General features: G+C 40.4%; 1 protein-coding gene across 1 annotated transcript in view; it reads left to right on the forward strand.

Moving 5' to 3' along the window:
- Window positions 1-1,736: 1,736 nt before the first annotated feature.
- Window positions 1,737-16,507, forward strand: part of EIF2AK2 (eukaryotic translation initiation factor 2 alpha kinase 2) — a 61,803-nt gene continuing 47,032 nt past the window's right edge. Inside the window, exons 1-5 of the mRNA XM_070932510.1 lie at window positions 1,737-2,056; window positions 2,354-2,487; window positions 4,287-4,416; window positions 5,492-5,612; window positions 15,230-15,414. Of these exons, the coding sequence (XP_070788611.1) occupies window positions 4,295-4,416; window positions 5,492-5,612; window positions 15,230-15,414 (428 nt within the window). The 5' untranslated portion in view covers window positions 1,737-2,056; window positions 2,354-2,487; window positions 4,287-4,294. The remainder of the gene's footprint in view (window positions 2,057-2,353; window positions 2,488-4,286; window positions 4,417-5,491; window positions 5,613-15,229; window positions 15,415-16,507) is intronic.

Raw genomic sequence — 16,507 nt, forward strand, 5'->3', positions numbered from 1 at the left:
CCTTCAAGGATTGGCTGAATTGATCTCCTTGTAGTCTAAGGGACTTTCAAGAATTTTCTCCACCATCACAATTTGAAAGCATCAATTCTTGGCACTCAACTTTCCTTAGCATCCAACTCTCACAGCCATGCATTACTACTGGGAAAACCATAGTTTTGACTATATGGACCTCTGATGGAAAGGTGATGTCTTTGCTTCTTAATATGCTGTCTACGTTTGTCATAGCTTTCCACCCAAGAAGCAAGCGTCTTTTAATTTCATGGCTGCAGTCACCATTCACAGTGACCTTGGAGCCAAGAAAATAAAATCTATCTCAGTTTCCATTTCTTCCTCTTCTATTTGGCAGGAAGTGATGAGACCAGACACCATGATCTTAGCTTTTTTTTAAATGCTGAGTTTCAGCCGAACTTTTGCACTTTCCTCTTTCACCCTCATAAATAGGCTCTTTAATTCCTCCTCACTTTCTGCCAGAGTGATATCATCTGCTTAACTGAGGTTAATATTTCTCCCAGAAATCTTAATTCTGGCTTGTGATTCATCCATCCTGGTATTTTCTATGATGTATTCTGCACATACAGTAAGTTAAATAAACAGGGTAACAATATTCAGCTTTGCGTTGTCTGATTATGTGTCATCAAATCAATATCAACTCTTAGCGCCAGATAGATTTTCTCCATGATGATCTGTCCCTAACCTGATCTTTCAGGTACAAGCACTTTATTCTTCTATATTGTAAGTGAGGTGGGGTGGCTGTTAAACACTCAACTGAGTGGAAAGGTGGAGATGGGGACAAATGAAGCATTCAGGTAATTCTTTCACCAATAAGCACAGATGGGCTGTTTTCTGTGACTTGTAGACCTGCAAACATATCCCCATGCTCATGTTCTAGAGTCCTGATGTCAGAATAGAACTGAAAACAGATCCTTTTCAGGGCTGTTTTCAATTGGACTCAAGAGGGAAAGGGAGATATCTCGAAATGAGCATTTTCCATCAAATTATTTCTTTTCAAGACAGAAATAATTAACAGCATTCCTCTGTGATCCAGATGTGTGAATGAATTCTTCTAGCCTTTGCTTAACAGGGATTTCCAGACACTGGCCTTCTCCGGGATCTCTCCCAGCAAGAAGCCAACTACCTTGGAGCTGCTATTGAAGGAATTCCTCCTCAGCTCGGAAAGAATGTATTTTTCTATGTTGTTTCTCTGTGTCATATAATATATGTGGGTATATGCATAATTATGTATATATGTATGTATTCATTCATTCGTGTTTAGGTAGTGTATATTGGAGGTGGTGACCCTTTGAGAACTGTATGCAACGAAATTTCATTTTAAAGAATGCCGATTACTGTACATTCAATAGTTATTCTAAGTTCTCTTGTCCTCGGTTTTTTGTTTTTTTGTAATTTCGGGCCAGAGGCCAAACTGCTGCCCACGTGGTCATTCGGTTTACCCATCTCGCTGAATTTCATCCAAATTTAGGAAGCAGGAGTGTCTTTTTTTTCTTCCTCCTGCTGAAGTCCAAGCACATCCTTTATCTTATCTAGGGACCACAGCTTCCTACCGGCTCCTACCCTCTCACAACCATCTCTGCGTGATATCGTTCGCCGTCATATTATCAAAACTGGCAGGTTTTCCCAGCCTCTGGGGGTCGGACCCACCGCAGCGTCTCCCAAGCAGAGCCTTTCTCGTGGTCGAGCAGCTTCCTTTACTTCATTCCCGCGAAGAGCGGGAAACATTGGCATTTCAGACACGCTATTTCCTACCTCTTCCTACCCCCGGCCCCCGGGAGCCGGCAGCAGGGAGAGCCTTGACCTTGGCTACGAGCTGGGCGGTGCACTTTCCCTCATGGTACAATTTTACTTTCGATTTCCTCGGCGAGTTTGCCTGATTTCCCCGAGATTTCGGGTGGGGGCGGATTAGCCACGCGAGCCTCCGGAGAAACGAAAGTGGAAAGCGTAAGTGCTTCTCCTCAGCTCCGCTCTGCTGGAGGAGAAAGGTGACAGGGCTTATTCCCGGGGAAAAATTGTTAGTTCCACAGAGCTTCTGCTTGCTTCGGTGAGTATTCAAGCGGCGGGAGACGGGGGGCGGGAGAATAGGCTTCTCGCCATTGCTGGGGACCCGTAGGAGTCCTCAAATTCAGGAACGCCAAAGGGCCTCCTTGTCTTGAAGGTGCCGTCGGCTCTGTGTATATGGAAAGTAGGGGGAGGCGAAGGGCGCACTGACATAAATTAAGGCTTTTTCTAAATGAAATAGGTTTACTAAATGAAATCGGCTCAGTCGAGGTTCGGTTCAAGCGTTCTTGAGGAAGCACTCCCCGCACCCACCCAACAGGTTTTCCCTGCGAAATTCCAGGTTTCTTCCCGGAGCTGCGCTTGATTCCGTTCAAGCAAAGGCTTGGAAAATCATCGGGTAACTGGTTGGAGAATTCTGGGAGTTGAAGCCCACAAGTCTTAAAGCTGCCAAGTTTGGGGACCCCTGGATTAGAGGTATGGCACTTTCATTTGGATTCCTGCACCCCGTACAGCGGCCATCCTCCACCTGTTATGGACGTCGACTCCCAGCAGCCCAAGGGAGGCTAGGAATTGAAGTCCACACATTGAAAAGTTGCCAAGATTGAAAAACGGGGCTGTATGTAGAGGATTGGTCGATGCTGATTTCAATTCTAGGTTTGTGAGGCAGGTGAAGTATTATTTAGCAACTTATAAACGGCACATAATTGTGTAACTGAATTTTGCAGGATTTTTTTTTTTTTTTTTTTTTGCCTATATCCAAAATACAGTTGTGGTTAGAAACCAAGCCGCTTAAGCTATAGCAAATCTTGAGTGCAAAGTCTGATATTTGGATTTTGAAGATGGCCTTCATTTTGGGTCTGAACTATGTGATAATATAGTAAATTGCAGGTAGAAACCAGGCATGATGATGAATAAGAGTGGCAGGCTAACAAACAATTTAACTTGTTTTTTTTTTTTTTACTGTTTATTGTACTATGCACAGAGGGCCACTGTTGGTAGAGATGTTCCTGCTGTCCCTGGACATCCCAACTCTAATGTGTGGTCCTCTAGCTTAGTTTGACATGACAAATCAAAGTACATCATGCTGCAATCCTGTGCATGCTTTGGTATCATTTTTTACTGAATTTGCAACCTGTATTTGAGTGTCAAAATATAGATTTACAGTATATGTCATTGACTGTCAGTGGTTTTCCTTTCTTTGAGGAAGGTTCCAATTGGTCTTGGTAATAGGGCAAGAGATTAAATTACCTTTCCTTGTGAGGTTCTTGAGATTTCAATGAACATAATAAAAACCATGCTATGGTGGATCAGATTCCTTGCTTATCTAGTCTAGTCTGTTCTCACAATGGCCATCTGCACAAGGAATTCCATAGTCTTCTTGAAGATGGCCTTCAGAGACAATCACACTGCAATCAAGCAGGGTGGATTTGATTAAAATCGAGTTGATTTAAATCACAATTTAAATCATGATTTAAATCACTAGTAAAAAGGCTTGATTTAAATCAACTCGATTTAAATCATAATTTTTAAAGAGCAACTGTCATCTCTGCTACTCCTTTGACCCATTGTTGACTCACCGATAGTCCCAGTGTTGCAGAATATACAGCCTCATGCTACATAACTAAGCTCCATTTCATCCTGAATAAACTAAATTATTTATGTATCTTAAATAGAAAACTATCTTACGATAGATTTTTACCCCCAAAGTTTTTTATTAAAATAAATTCAATAAAAATAAAAAAAATCCAATTTAATTAAAAAAAATCCAATTTAAATAAAAAAAATCTGATTTTTTTGATTTTTTTAAAAAAATCATTGATTTTTATCCACCCTGCAGTCAAGGTAGCCACTGATTGCAATAAATTTCCTGAATTGGTTCAACAGTTTTTGAAGCCAACCAAGTTTGTAGCCAGGTCTCCCTAAACTTCTATGTGAGGCTACTGACTGATCTGTCTCTAGATTGGGAGGCTTTAGGTGTCTGGTTTGGGAAGAACAGGATCAGAATTAACCCTAGTGAAACTGAGTGAATGTAGATTTGTAGGTCATCAATTTATTGTATTGGGAAGTCCTATTTATTGTCACTGGAGTGTTAGATACCTCTTGCAACATAATATACATGGGGCTACTCTTAAAGAGTATTCAGAATCTGCAGGTGGTACAGAATATGGCTGTGTAGGTGATTATGAAAAGGTTGGGAAATATTAAGAACAGTGTCATTGCTATGTTTAGGGAGTTGCAAGTAAATATGCCTATTGTGATTTTTTTTCTTTTAGGTTATAACATGGCTGACAACCATCCTGACCCACATACATTCATGAACAAACTTAATCAACATTGTCAGAAGAAAGGTTTAAAATTGGAGTACAAAGACATTGCTATCACAGGCCCAGCTCATGATCGTGTGTAAGTTGATGAATATCCAGAGATCATAAAAGGGATAATAGAGCAGTCTGGGTTTTTTATGTGGGGATAATGGCATTATTGGGCCTGGGAAAAGGAGTAATTGTGTCAGTTTAGAAACCACTGTTACAGAAGTTGTATACCCTGTCCTTGTTTACTGGCTGCAGTCTGTTCCATCAATTTTGTCATTAAGCTAAATGATTACTAAGCAAACTGTGTGCCCCCCCCCCCAACAAAACCACAGAGAGTGAGTGAGAGAGAGTGTTGTTACGAAGATGATTGGTTGCTGCTGTCTGATTCAGATTAAGGTTATTTTAGACAGTGTCCTGGGTTGGACTTGTTTTCTCCCCTTCCTTTTTTGCATCTTTCCACGGCAGAGAGTGCTTAAAAAGCTATTTCTTCCTGGACTCCTTTTCTCCACAGAGCAGCATGTCCCTAAAAAGTGCTGACCATAAGTTAAGGAGCTGGGTTCTGTGACCTTAATGAGTTGATAAGAACCCTCTGGCAGGCTGGCCTCTCCTACCTGAAACTGACCAAATCTTAATCAGTTTCATACTGAAAGCTTTTGCTATCAGGCATTTAAAATTTGGTCCTAGATGTAGGTGTTGGTCAGAAAATGATGATGATGATATTATTATTATTATTATTATTATTATTATTATTATTATTATTATTATTATTATTGCTGTCTGTTTGCAAACGGTTGCTAACCGAGCTGGTGATTAAACGAGAAGTGGTTCTATCCCTGTTCTTTGTGCCCAGCATTTAGCTAGAAGGATGGTTTCAAGATAGAGACAGGAATGGAAATGTAGTTCAGAGAAAATAGTCTTCTCATATCAGAATCCCCTACTGGAATTTGGGAACCTGAGATTTCATTAAAACAGCCCTTCCCCACTTGGATGATTTGAGGGAAAAAAGGAAACAAATGATCTGGTCTTCCAAGACTATCCTGTTGTTAACTTTTTTTCCTGATGATGGAGAAAATGGGAGTTATAATTGTGCAATGGAGTGTATTTTGCAGACGATGCATCTCTCCTCCCACTTCACAATATTTTATAAATTACTTTCTTCACTGTAGATTCACTGTAGCAGTTGTCATTGGCAAGGTCCAATATGAATCTGCCATTGGTAAAACCAAGAAACAAGCAAAGGCTCAGGCAGCTGTATTAGCCTGGAATACCATACAAAAGCAAAAAGAGGTAAGTGGAGGAGTGCCTACAGACCAAGATTCCCCAACTTTTCTGGCTTTGCGGACTGGCAGGGAGGAATGGAATGGTTCATGCAAGTGGCCAGCAAGCACACACACGCAGCTCCATTTGCGCAAGCAGCATGCACAATCACCTGCTGCTCGCGTAAACGGAATGTGTGCCCATGCTCACCCACTGCGCGTGTGTGTGCTTGCCAGCCATTTCCACGGCCCAGTTGCAAACCCCTCATGGCCCACTAGTGGGCTGCGGCTCACAGCTTGAGGACCCCTGATCTAGACAGCAGGTTTGAGCAACCAGGCTCATATTTTCACTAAGAAAGGATAGTTTGGGGCTCCTCTCAGTAGAGAGCAGGATCAACTTGTGTTCTAATCTGCCCTCTGCATATATTTCTGTTTGTCATGGAAAAGGAAGCAAGCATAGCATTGCTTTGGCAGCATTCTTCACTTAACAAATTGTCAGGGCATTTATTAATCCCATGTTTGGCTCTGGGACTAATTACCCTGGTTTAGAGGAGGAGATGAATTGAGGCTTATTCCAAGTTGCAATATTCTGAAAAGAAACGCGAAGGAAGGTTCTAATAAAACTCATTTATTTGTTATACAGAAAATAAAACACCTCACTAACTAAGAAAAGTAAATTGTTACATTTTGGCAAGTAATTCGGGCCGGCTATCTCTTAGCCGGACCTTGCTGGAAAGAGAACAAAGGAAAGAGAAGTGAGAAGCAAGTGAAGGAATGTGGGTGGATACGGAAACACGTAGCTTACTGATAAGAAGTTGGCAAAGCTACGGAGAGTCTGACAGTCCAGAAATAATGAGCTCAGCTGGTAAATAAAATAACGCAGTGACATTCCCCTTCTTTGCCAGTTGAGCGAATATCAGTACATCATCAAATAAGGCACATCTTCTCACGCAGATACTCGTGTTGAGCTGCTGGAAGTGGTTTGTTGAGCATATCAGCAATTTGATCATGTGTAGATACATATTGCATTTTGACAAAACCTTTTTTCACTAAATGTTTTATGTTTTGATAACGGATGTCAATGTGTCTGGACCTAGAACCTGTAAAATGAGATTCAGAAATATAAACCACCGATTCATTGTCTTCCATCACGGTGATCGGTCGGATCGGGTGTGTCCAGATATCTGTGACTAAAGCATCAAACCAAGTTAGAGAATTACATGCATCTGAAACACAAGCATATTCAGCTTCAGTAGATGAACAAGAAACAAAATTCTGTTTACGTACTTGCCAATAAACAGGACATCCATTTAAGAACATCATATAACCTGAAGTACTTTTGCGTGATTTCTTATCACTTGCCCAATCAGAATCTGCATAACAACATAATTCTGCATAATCAGTATGTGTTGGTTCTAACAATAACTTCAAATGTTTGGTGTATTTTAGGTATCTCAATAATTTCTTAACACATGTCCAATGAAACTGTTTTGCCTTACCTACGTGTCGAGATAAGAGATTAACACTAAGTGCAATGTCAGGTCTGGTCCAACTACTAATGTATAACAGTGACCCAATGACTGAACGATAAAGTGTTTGATCCTGTTTGCATGGGTGTCTTTGTTGTGTTAGCATCTTTCATGTTGCAATGATGCAAAATTTGTTCAATTTTATCTTCTTGTGAAAGACTGAACCCCTTCTGTGTCTTTTCAATCTGAACACCTAAATAAGTGCTAATGTGACCTAATGATTTCAATGTGAAGTATCTCTGCAAAGCTTTGGCAAAAATTTCACTCATTTGCTTATTTGGACCAATATAAACAATATCATCAACATAAACAAGAACTATCTCATATGCATTGTTAGATCTTTTTGTGAACACGCACTCATCAGTTTCGGACTTAATAAAGCCCATTGAGTTTAGCTTGTCAGTAAGACATAAATACCACATTAAACCAGATTGTTTCAGACCATAGAGACTTTTGTTTAGGAACCAGGTATCCCTTTCTTGCTGTCGGAATCCTGGAGGACTTCTCACATAGATCTCTTCGTCTAGGTCTGCATGTAGATAAGCCGTGTCAACATCAAACTGGAAAACTTCTAAACCAAGGATAGTTGCAGTTGCTAAAGCAATTTTTACACTCTCAGTTCGAACTGTCGGTGAGTAAGTATTTGTGTAGTCCTCAGGATAATGTTGAGCGAAACCCTGAGCTACAAGTCTGGCCTTGTACAATGACTCACCATTTGGTTTCTTTTTGATTCTGTAGACCCATCGAGTGCCAATGACCTTTTTGTTTGCTGGAGATTTTGCAGGTGTAAATACTTTTAAGTTTCTTTAGACTGTCCATTTCAACCTGCATTGCATCATACCATTTGTCTTGCTCTGAATCAGGGAGCTGCTTGATTTGTGTGAAATTATCAGGTGGAAGTGTAACATTGCAAATCAAAGGCAAGGGTGCTTTTGTCAGTTGCCAAGAATATCGTTGTGGAGGGATCCCTTTTGTGACCCTCTTGGAACGTCTCGGAACAACTGTCCAGTCTTCTTCGTCCTCGTCCTCACTTTCGTCGCTAGCGTCAGCATCCGCGGCTTGCGAAGACGGAACATCGGGTTGAGAAGAATCAGTGGAATTTTGATCATCAATCTGCGTGGCATCAGCAGTATCATCTCTGGGAAAATAAACTCCAGGATCATTGGAATGAATCCTGGACCAGTCAATATCTTCCTCAAAATTAGCAGATTGGGAAATCACAATTACATGTTTAGAGTCAATAAATTTGCTCCATTTTGAATTATCATCAATACCCATAAATCTCAGTCTCTTTGCTGCTGGACTTCCTTTTCTTCTTTGAGCTAAGGGAATGTTCACCATAGCATATGAACCAAAAATATGGATGTTTTTAAGATCGGGCTTGTAGCCATACAACATGAAGAAAGGAGTCTGATTTGTTACACTGCTCCAAGTACGGTTGACAATGTAATTTGCGTACTTGATAGCTTCACCCCAGTATATCTTACCAAGGTTGGCGTCTTCTAGGAGACAACGCATCATGGTTTGCAGTACCCCTTGTCTTCGTTCTGTGACTCCATTGTGAGCCGGTGTGTAAGGGGCCGAAGTCTGATGAATAATTCCATTCTTACGCATCCAGTCCTGGAAACGCTGAGACATGAATTCGGCACCACGATCACTCTGGATTCTGGCGATGCGAACTTGGTGTTGGGTAGAAACAAGGGTTGCAAAGTCTTTAAAGATCTGAAAGGTCTCTGATTTTTCTTTCATAGGATATACATATCCATATCTAGAGTAATTATCAACAATTGTTAGAAAATATTTTCTACCACCAAATGATGGCAGGAATGGACCAACTATGTCAATGTGAACCAAATCAAAAATGCGTGTTGACAGGCGTGTAGCGCGTTTGGGAATGGCTGCTGCTTTGGATTTGGCCTTCTTGCATACAGCGCAATCCAAAAACACCTTACACCCCTTTAGATCCAAACCTTTTGCGAATTCCGGCATCTTCCTAAGAACACGGAAACTGGCATGCCCCAATCTTCTATGCCATTTGTGGATACACCTGGAATGCAAAGGTTTACCAGTTAGTGAATTCTCAACATTAACATTTTTATGAGGAACCTCAGGCTTGCTCTGAGCAACCTGTTTACCAATTCTATTTTTGTTGGCTTTAGGAGCCTTTGGAATAGCAACAGGATCTCTCTCTGGAGCATCTCTCTCTGGGCCTGTGCTCTGCCTTTTTGGAGTTTGCATACTTGCCTGTGTTTGTTTTTTAGGCTTTGGCTTTAAGTAATAAACACCACCAATTAATATGGTTTCAGCAACAATATCTCCATCTTTAACTATGTAACTTGCTTTTTCAAGGTGGTGAACTTGGAACTTTAACATTCTAGACAAGTGACACTGACTAAGCAAATTACTGGTTGCTGTTGGTATGTAATAAACATCAGGAATGAATGCATCGAGCTCTTCAACATAAACAGTTCCTTTTCCTTTGACCTGACAAGGATGATTGGAGAAAGAATAAAGTTCACGTAGTTCTGGTTCAGGCTCATGCATCTCTGTGAAGAGTTCCTTTCTGTAGGTAACATGCAATGCTGCACCACTGTCCAAAGTCCACAGGAGTCGTCTGTCATACTCTGGTTGAGGTTGTGGATCATTGGTTAAAGCCAATGTGGCGAGTGAAGTTTGTGGATCACGTCGGGGACCACGACGACCTTGTCTTCCGCCTCTGCCTCTGCCTCTGGAATCTGTTCCTCTGGGCTGGTATGTGACGGGAGCTGGAACTCATTGGGGACAATCCCGGGTGGCATGTCCCACACGATTGCAGGTGTTGCATCTTGGCATCCTTGGAGCGTAGGTCCTTCCTCGGAAGGGGCGTCTAGCTGGAGCTTTTGATGATGGTGGTCCTCTCAAGTGTGGCGTGGCCAACATGAATGCCTCTTCTTCAATTAAAAGTCTACAGACATTGTCCACTGTGCGTTGAGCAATTGGGACTTGGTTAATTTTTGTAACAGCATCTTTCCATTCATAATTCAAAGAGTTAATAATGATGCTGATCATTTGAATATCTTCAATGTTATGGCCTCTTTCTCTCAATTCTGTTCTCAGACCTTTCAGTTTGGTCAAATGTCCTCCAATTTGTTCACCAGGTTTCAATTTTGAACCGTGGAGTTCAGACATGAGTAAACATGAAGATTCAATTGAGATAGGCCTGTAGCAATTTTCCAATTCAGCCCAAATTTGTCGGGCTGTTGTATTTGGTGGAAAAGTGACCTGCAGTTCAGTATCCATGGACATCAATAATGTTGTGCGAGCCCTTATCTCTAAATCTCTTATTGCAAAGTCCCATGGTTGAGCAGGTGGGTTAAATACCATACAGTGACTGCCTTCTCTAAAAAGCAATAGTGTAATCTCACTGACCCAGGCTTTGTAATTGTGTCCTGACATTTTTAGTTTTGACTCACCAGTTAGTGGAGAGACAGAAAATGCCTGGTAAGGAGCCTGCACTTGGTATGCTGGCTGTGCTGGCAGGAATGCCTGTGGTATTTGCTGTGCTTGTTGTGGACCTAAAAAAGGTCTTGGTTGTGCCATTGGAGGTGGGCCAGGAGGTGGCCCTATTTGCACTTGTGGCTGGGGCACATATGCAGGCATTTGTAGCTGCTGTGGCTGATGCACTGGAATCTGCTGTATTCCAGTTGCCATTTGTGCTTGATCTGCAATATTGGCATGACCTGCTGGAGATGCAGTCATTTGCCTTTGCTTCATTAAGTTTAATTGTGTTCCATCTAAAAGGACACCAACACCACCAGGGGGTGTTTGAGTTTGGGCCTGTGGAAACACTTGTGGCATTTCAGCTTCCTGTAGTAAATTGCTTTTGCCAGCAGATGGTGCTGCACCTTTAGCTTCGGGCAGCTTTGCATACGAGGCATTGTATGCTTTAGAGTAGGAGTGGTTATGTAAGACATGTGTAACTTGATCAGGGAGACTTTCATGTGACGTATGCAGTGCTCTTTGCCTTAATTGGCCTGACACAGGATCCACCAGGGGGAGTGTCTTTGGCTCTGAGCAAGAAGACAATATGGCGCTTTTTGAAAAATTTAAGTTATCTCCCTTATCTTGCTCAAGCATAGATATAGCCATTTTTGCCTGGGATAGCTGCTGTTCATAGAGTTTTATACGGTCACGAAAAGCTTTCATGGCCAGCTCATCCAGGGTGAGCTTAGAGCTTCGAGGAGAATAATGAATTGTTTCTCTCTCTGCGTGGGAGGAATTTTGCTCAGCAGTGTGCTTTGGCCTTGCATCGAGCGTTACAAATTCAGAAGGTTCTGGGAAGACTTTTTCAGAGCTTGGAAGATCAGAAGAAAATGTTACTGACCTCAGTCGTAAATCATCATCTTCAAAAACAGCTTCTGTCTTATCTGTCTCCATTTCTGTTCCCACGGCTTTTTCTTGTTCCAGGCGTGTGGCTGTAGTAAGGGGCTGGAAATCTGGAAACCTCCTTTCTGCCACCTTCTCAGCAAAATACATTTTGTATTTGTTTTACTTCTGTTTCGGCATCTTAGCAATATAATTAGCGTACCTCAGTAGCTAAAAACTAATTGCCTATGCGCTCTTATCAGAAATAACAAAAACAAGGAAAAAGCCATAAATCAAACCATCCTCTGCTACCAGAATGTCAGGGCATTTATTAATCCCATGTTTGGCTCTGGGACTAATTACCCTGGTTTAGAGGAGGAGATGAATCGAGGCTTATTCCAAGTTGCAATATTCTGAAAAGAAACGCGAAGGAAGGTTCTAATAAAACTCATTTATTTGTTATAAAGAAAATAAAACACCTCACTAACTAAGAAAAGTAAATTGTTACATTTTGGCAAGTAATTCGGGCCGGCTATCTCTTAGCCGGACCTTGCTGGAAAGAGAACAAAGGAAAGAGAAGTGAGAAGCAAGTGAAGGAATGTGGGTGGATACGGAAACACGTAGCTTACTGATAAGAAGTTGGCAAAGCTACGGAGAGTCTGACAGTCCAGAAATAATGAGCTCAGCTGGTAAATAAATAACGCAGTGACACAAATAGCTTTTCCAAAATTGACTGGTCATAAGCCATTCAGTAAAATGTTTGTTAAATAAAAAAGTATGCCAGTATCATCATGTCACATTATGTTCGAACATCAAAAACAACAGCAGCAGCAACGACAACAAAATCATCAGTTACTTCCTTTCCTAACAACTGAGAGTTGCTGGAGTCAGGCAGCATATAAATTTAAAAAAATATTATTATGATTCATCGCACAGTCAGCCATATGTTCAGACTGGATTTGGCATTTTTGTCTTCCTATCGAGTCCTTTCAAAGGACCTGGGATAGTCAGATAAGGATGTTTGATGGTGTTACAGATATCATCACAGGATGTCAGCTGTTCCAAGTAAAGCTGCCTTTTGCAGTTGATTGATGGTGAATTTGTCAATGCCAGTGGTGTTCAAGTGATGCTCCAGTGGTTTTGGGATTGCACCCAAGGCTCCTGTTACTGTTGACACTACCTTTACTTTCTTTTTCCACAGTCCTTCTATTTCTATTTTCTGGTCTTTGTATTTTGTTATCTTCTCAAGTTCTTTCTCCTCTATTCTGCTGTACCCAGATACTGCCATGTCCACTATCCAGACTTTTTTTGTCTTTCAACAGTTGTTAAGTCTGGGGTGTTATGTGGTAGGTACCTTTCTGTTTGAATTCTAAAGTCCCAGAGCAATTTACTTTCTTCACTTTATATGACTTTCTCTATTTTACGGTCCCACCAGTTCTTGCTTGCAGGCAAATGATATTTCTTGTAGATCTTCAGATGCAACATTGTTCCTACTTTATAATGTCATTGTTTGTAGTCAGTCTATGTGATCTTCTTGCAGCATATAATATAACAATAAAATATTATTGTTGTTGTTGTTATAGTTATGGTTGTTTGCACACTCAGCCAGATGTTTAGACTAGAGCTGAGATAGGCAGATGTATTATTTGTACATTTCTGCTCTGTGTGACCAAGTGGGAAAATAAAATCCTCCCTTCATGTCAGCCTCATTAAGTAAACCAGACCAGGAAATAATTTTCTTGGGAAGGCTAAAACTACCTTTATTGAGTTTAGCTATAATAATGGAATATTGCAAGGCAAATTATACTGAACCTCCCCCCTCTCCCCCTTATACTCCAGTGAATCATGAGGTCGACTGTCTGAGTCACTCTTAAATGTTATTTCATTTTTGTAGATGTAATATTTCAACCCGTTTTGGCATTGGCATCCTTCAGTCTCAAGAGACTATGGTATCGTGCTCTGGAAAGAGGTCCTAAAACAGCATCTAGTGTGACTAAAAAGGCCAATTTGAGAGTGGCAATCCCTTCCACACTGAGGGCAGATACATTCTGTCCCCTGCCCAGCCCCCAGATTTCGCTGGTTCCGGGACTGCCTTTTTGCCTCAGCCTGCCGAACAAGTGTCTCTTCGAATTGGAGAAGGCCATGCTGCATCTTTAACCTCCAAGCTGAACGATCAGAAGTCAAGGTTTCCCAGTTGTTAATGTCCATTCCCAGGGCCTTTAGGTTCCTCTTGCAGATATCCTTATATCGCAGCTATGGTCTCCCTCTGAGGCGCTTTCCCTGCACTAATTCTTCATACTGGAGATCTTTCGGAATCCGACCATCAGCCATTCTCATGACATGCCCCAGCTAGTGTAGACGTCGCTGTTTCAATAGTATATACGTGCTAGAAATTCCAGCATGTTCCAAGACTGCGCTATTTGGAACTTTGTCCTGCCAGGTGATGGCAAGAATTCGTCGGAGACAGCGCATATGAAAGGTGTTCAACTTTCTCTCCTGCCGTGCGTAGAGGATCCAAGACTCACTGCAGTACAAGATTGTGCTCAGGACACAGGCGTTTTGCTTTGTTAACATTTCTTGCACATGTCTATCAAGGTCCTTTTCCTCACACTCTATTATGCTTTCAAATCTAGTCTAAAATCTAAAATTATGGCATAAGTTAGGTTTAAAGGGTATAGATTTTCAAACTCGGATTGATTAAAATAATTAAGATTAAGACAACATGGTGAGCTTTTTAAATATGTTCTTGCCTATCATGGCCATAAAGAGTGATTAGAATTATTTTTCCTTTACTGTAGAGGTTGCAGTCAAATTTGGAGAATGGCAACAGCCAAAGCGAGTAGGGTTTGTCTAGATTTGGGAGAGGATTATAAATTTTCCTTTTAAAATGCTGTTTAAACTTATTTTAGGAATTAATTTAGTTTTCATGTTTCCTACTTCAGATTGGAAGGCAATTGCCAATTCTCAGAGCTTTAGAACAGGTCTCCATGAGGGTTGAAGGCCATGAATTGACCATCTTTGCCGTAAAGTCAAATTAGGCATTCCCCAGTCAGTCTGTGCTGAGGAAAGGAATGTCCTTTCAGTGATTAACTCCAGGTAGCTGATTCTAGGAAGGGTACCTACAGGGGAAGAGGTGCTACCTTTTATGCCATATTTCCTCTGTAAACTCTTCCCCTCTTTTCACAGTGTGAGGGTTTTTCAACTTCTGCTAGGTGCTACTGTCAGGGGCACAGGACCTTATGTAGAAACTCTCTCAGCAAGTTGTTTTTTCTCTGTAAAGCAAGATTTTTCAAGGTTGCACAAAAACATCTTCGAGTTACTTCAAACTAACATATTTATTATGCCATAAGCTAACTTGATCACAATTCCATTTCCACCTTAGGCCTATGGGATATACGTGGAATTATTCCCCCCCCCTCCCAGTCCAAAGCTTTCTACAACCCACAAATATTTTACATAGTCTTGGGGTCATAAAGTAGATCTGCCCTTCTTTTCTCTCTCTCTCTCTCTCTCTCTCTCTCTCTCTCTCTCTCTCTCTCTCTCTCTCTCTCTCTCTCTCTCTCTCTCTCTTTTTGCTGTCAGTATATATTTGTGATCCATTGTACATTTTGCTAAATCAGAACAATACTTTTGCCAAAAATACTGCAATTTATGTTACTATCTCTCTTTATAAGAGATAATAGATGAAGTGCAAGTTATCTGTTCTTTGCGGAGGAATTCCAAGAACAATTTCACTCTCCTCAAGCAGATTTACTTACACTTATTTTTTTTGTAGGGAGAACCAGATTCATGTGAGCAGCACAAGGAGTCAACGTTATCCCTGCTTTCTCTAAGTGTTCCTGAATATACATCTTCAAATTCAATTAACTATGTTTCCTTGCTTAATGAGTATGCATTAAAGAACAAAGTGCATGTTCAGTATAACTTGGTATCTAAAACTGGATTGGAACATAAACCAATGTGAGTTACTGATAATATTTTATCTTGGGGAATAGGGTTGCATTTTTTTAAAAAAATATTCTCTTGAGATATGTAGGTGTTACTGAATTTTATTCATAGGAGACTGGTTCATGCATTGCAATGAGCCATAGTTTTATTTGACAGTGGTTTCTTGAATAATGATTGGATTTATGCACCATGCTTAATCATAAGTCATGGTTTATAAGTCACAGTAGCTTTATTTACATATCACACTAAACCCAAATTAAACCTCTTTGCACAGAGAATGTGTGAAACAGCAGATGATGATGTTGCAAACAAACAAATGCAAGTTTAGGCTGCAACCACAGGAATATAGCTATCAGATTTATGTAACAATATATATATAATATATTGTTACACATTTTAACAAGCATTGTTTAAGCTTACAAGATAAGCAGAATCATACCGTCATAGAATGTAAAGGTTAATTAATTCATTTTGCAATGACCTTGTAATTTTTAACTTTATAACTGTGATAAGAAAAAATTAAGGCATTCATGTATGAATCTCTTTTGAGACTTGTGAAAACTGTAATTTGCAGTGTAATGACAGTTAAAATATAGGTAAGCTGAACTACCAAAAAAGAAAAAGAAAAAAAAGAAAAGAATGTAAAGGTTGGAAGAGATTTAGTCCAATTCCTGCCTGGAATGGGGATCCACTGATAGGACATCCCTAGTAGAGAACAACCTGTACTCTGTTTAAATATTGCCTGTGAAAGAGAGTTCACTGTCTCCTGAAACAATATATTCTGTGGAAGGAAACCTTTTCTTGATGTCCACCTGAAATCTATTTCTTTATAAGTCAAATGGATTATTTCCTCTGTAACAATTTTGAACAATTCCCCTGTCTTATTTTACAGCCAATGCAGTCTAGCAAAAACAGAATAAAAAATAAAAAAAATAAAAAAGAAACAGTGATATTTTAAGGTTTTAAGATTGATATATGTGGTACTGAAAAGTTTGTGAACTTGCTCATTTATTTACATAGGAAATATATACTGCTATATAGCTATGTATAAATAAATTGTGTATTTTAAAAGGTTGATTACACAACTTTGAAGCACTTTAGGTAC

Source organism: Pituophis catenifer, unplaced genomic scaffold, assembly GCF_029215685.1.
Source record: "Pituophis catenifer annectens isolate HBS135680 unplaced genomic scaffold, rPitCat1.0.hap2 SCAF_1, whole genome shotgun sequence".
Lineage (NCBI taxonomy): Eukaryota > Metazoa > Chordata > Lepidosauria > Squamata > Colubridae > Pituophis > Pituophis catenifer.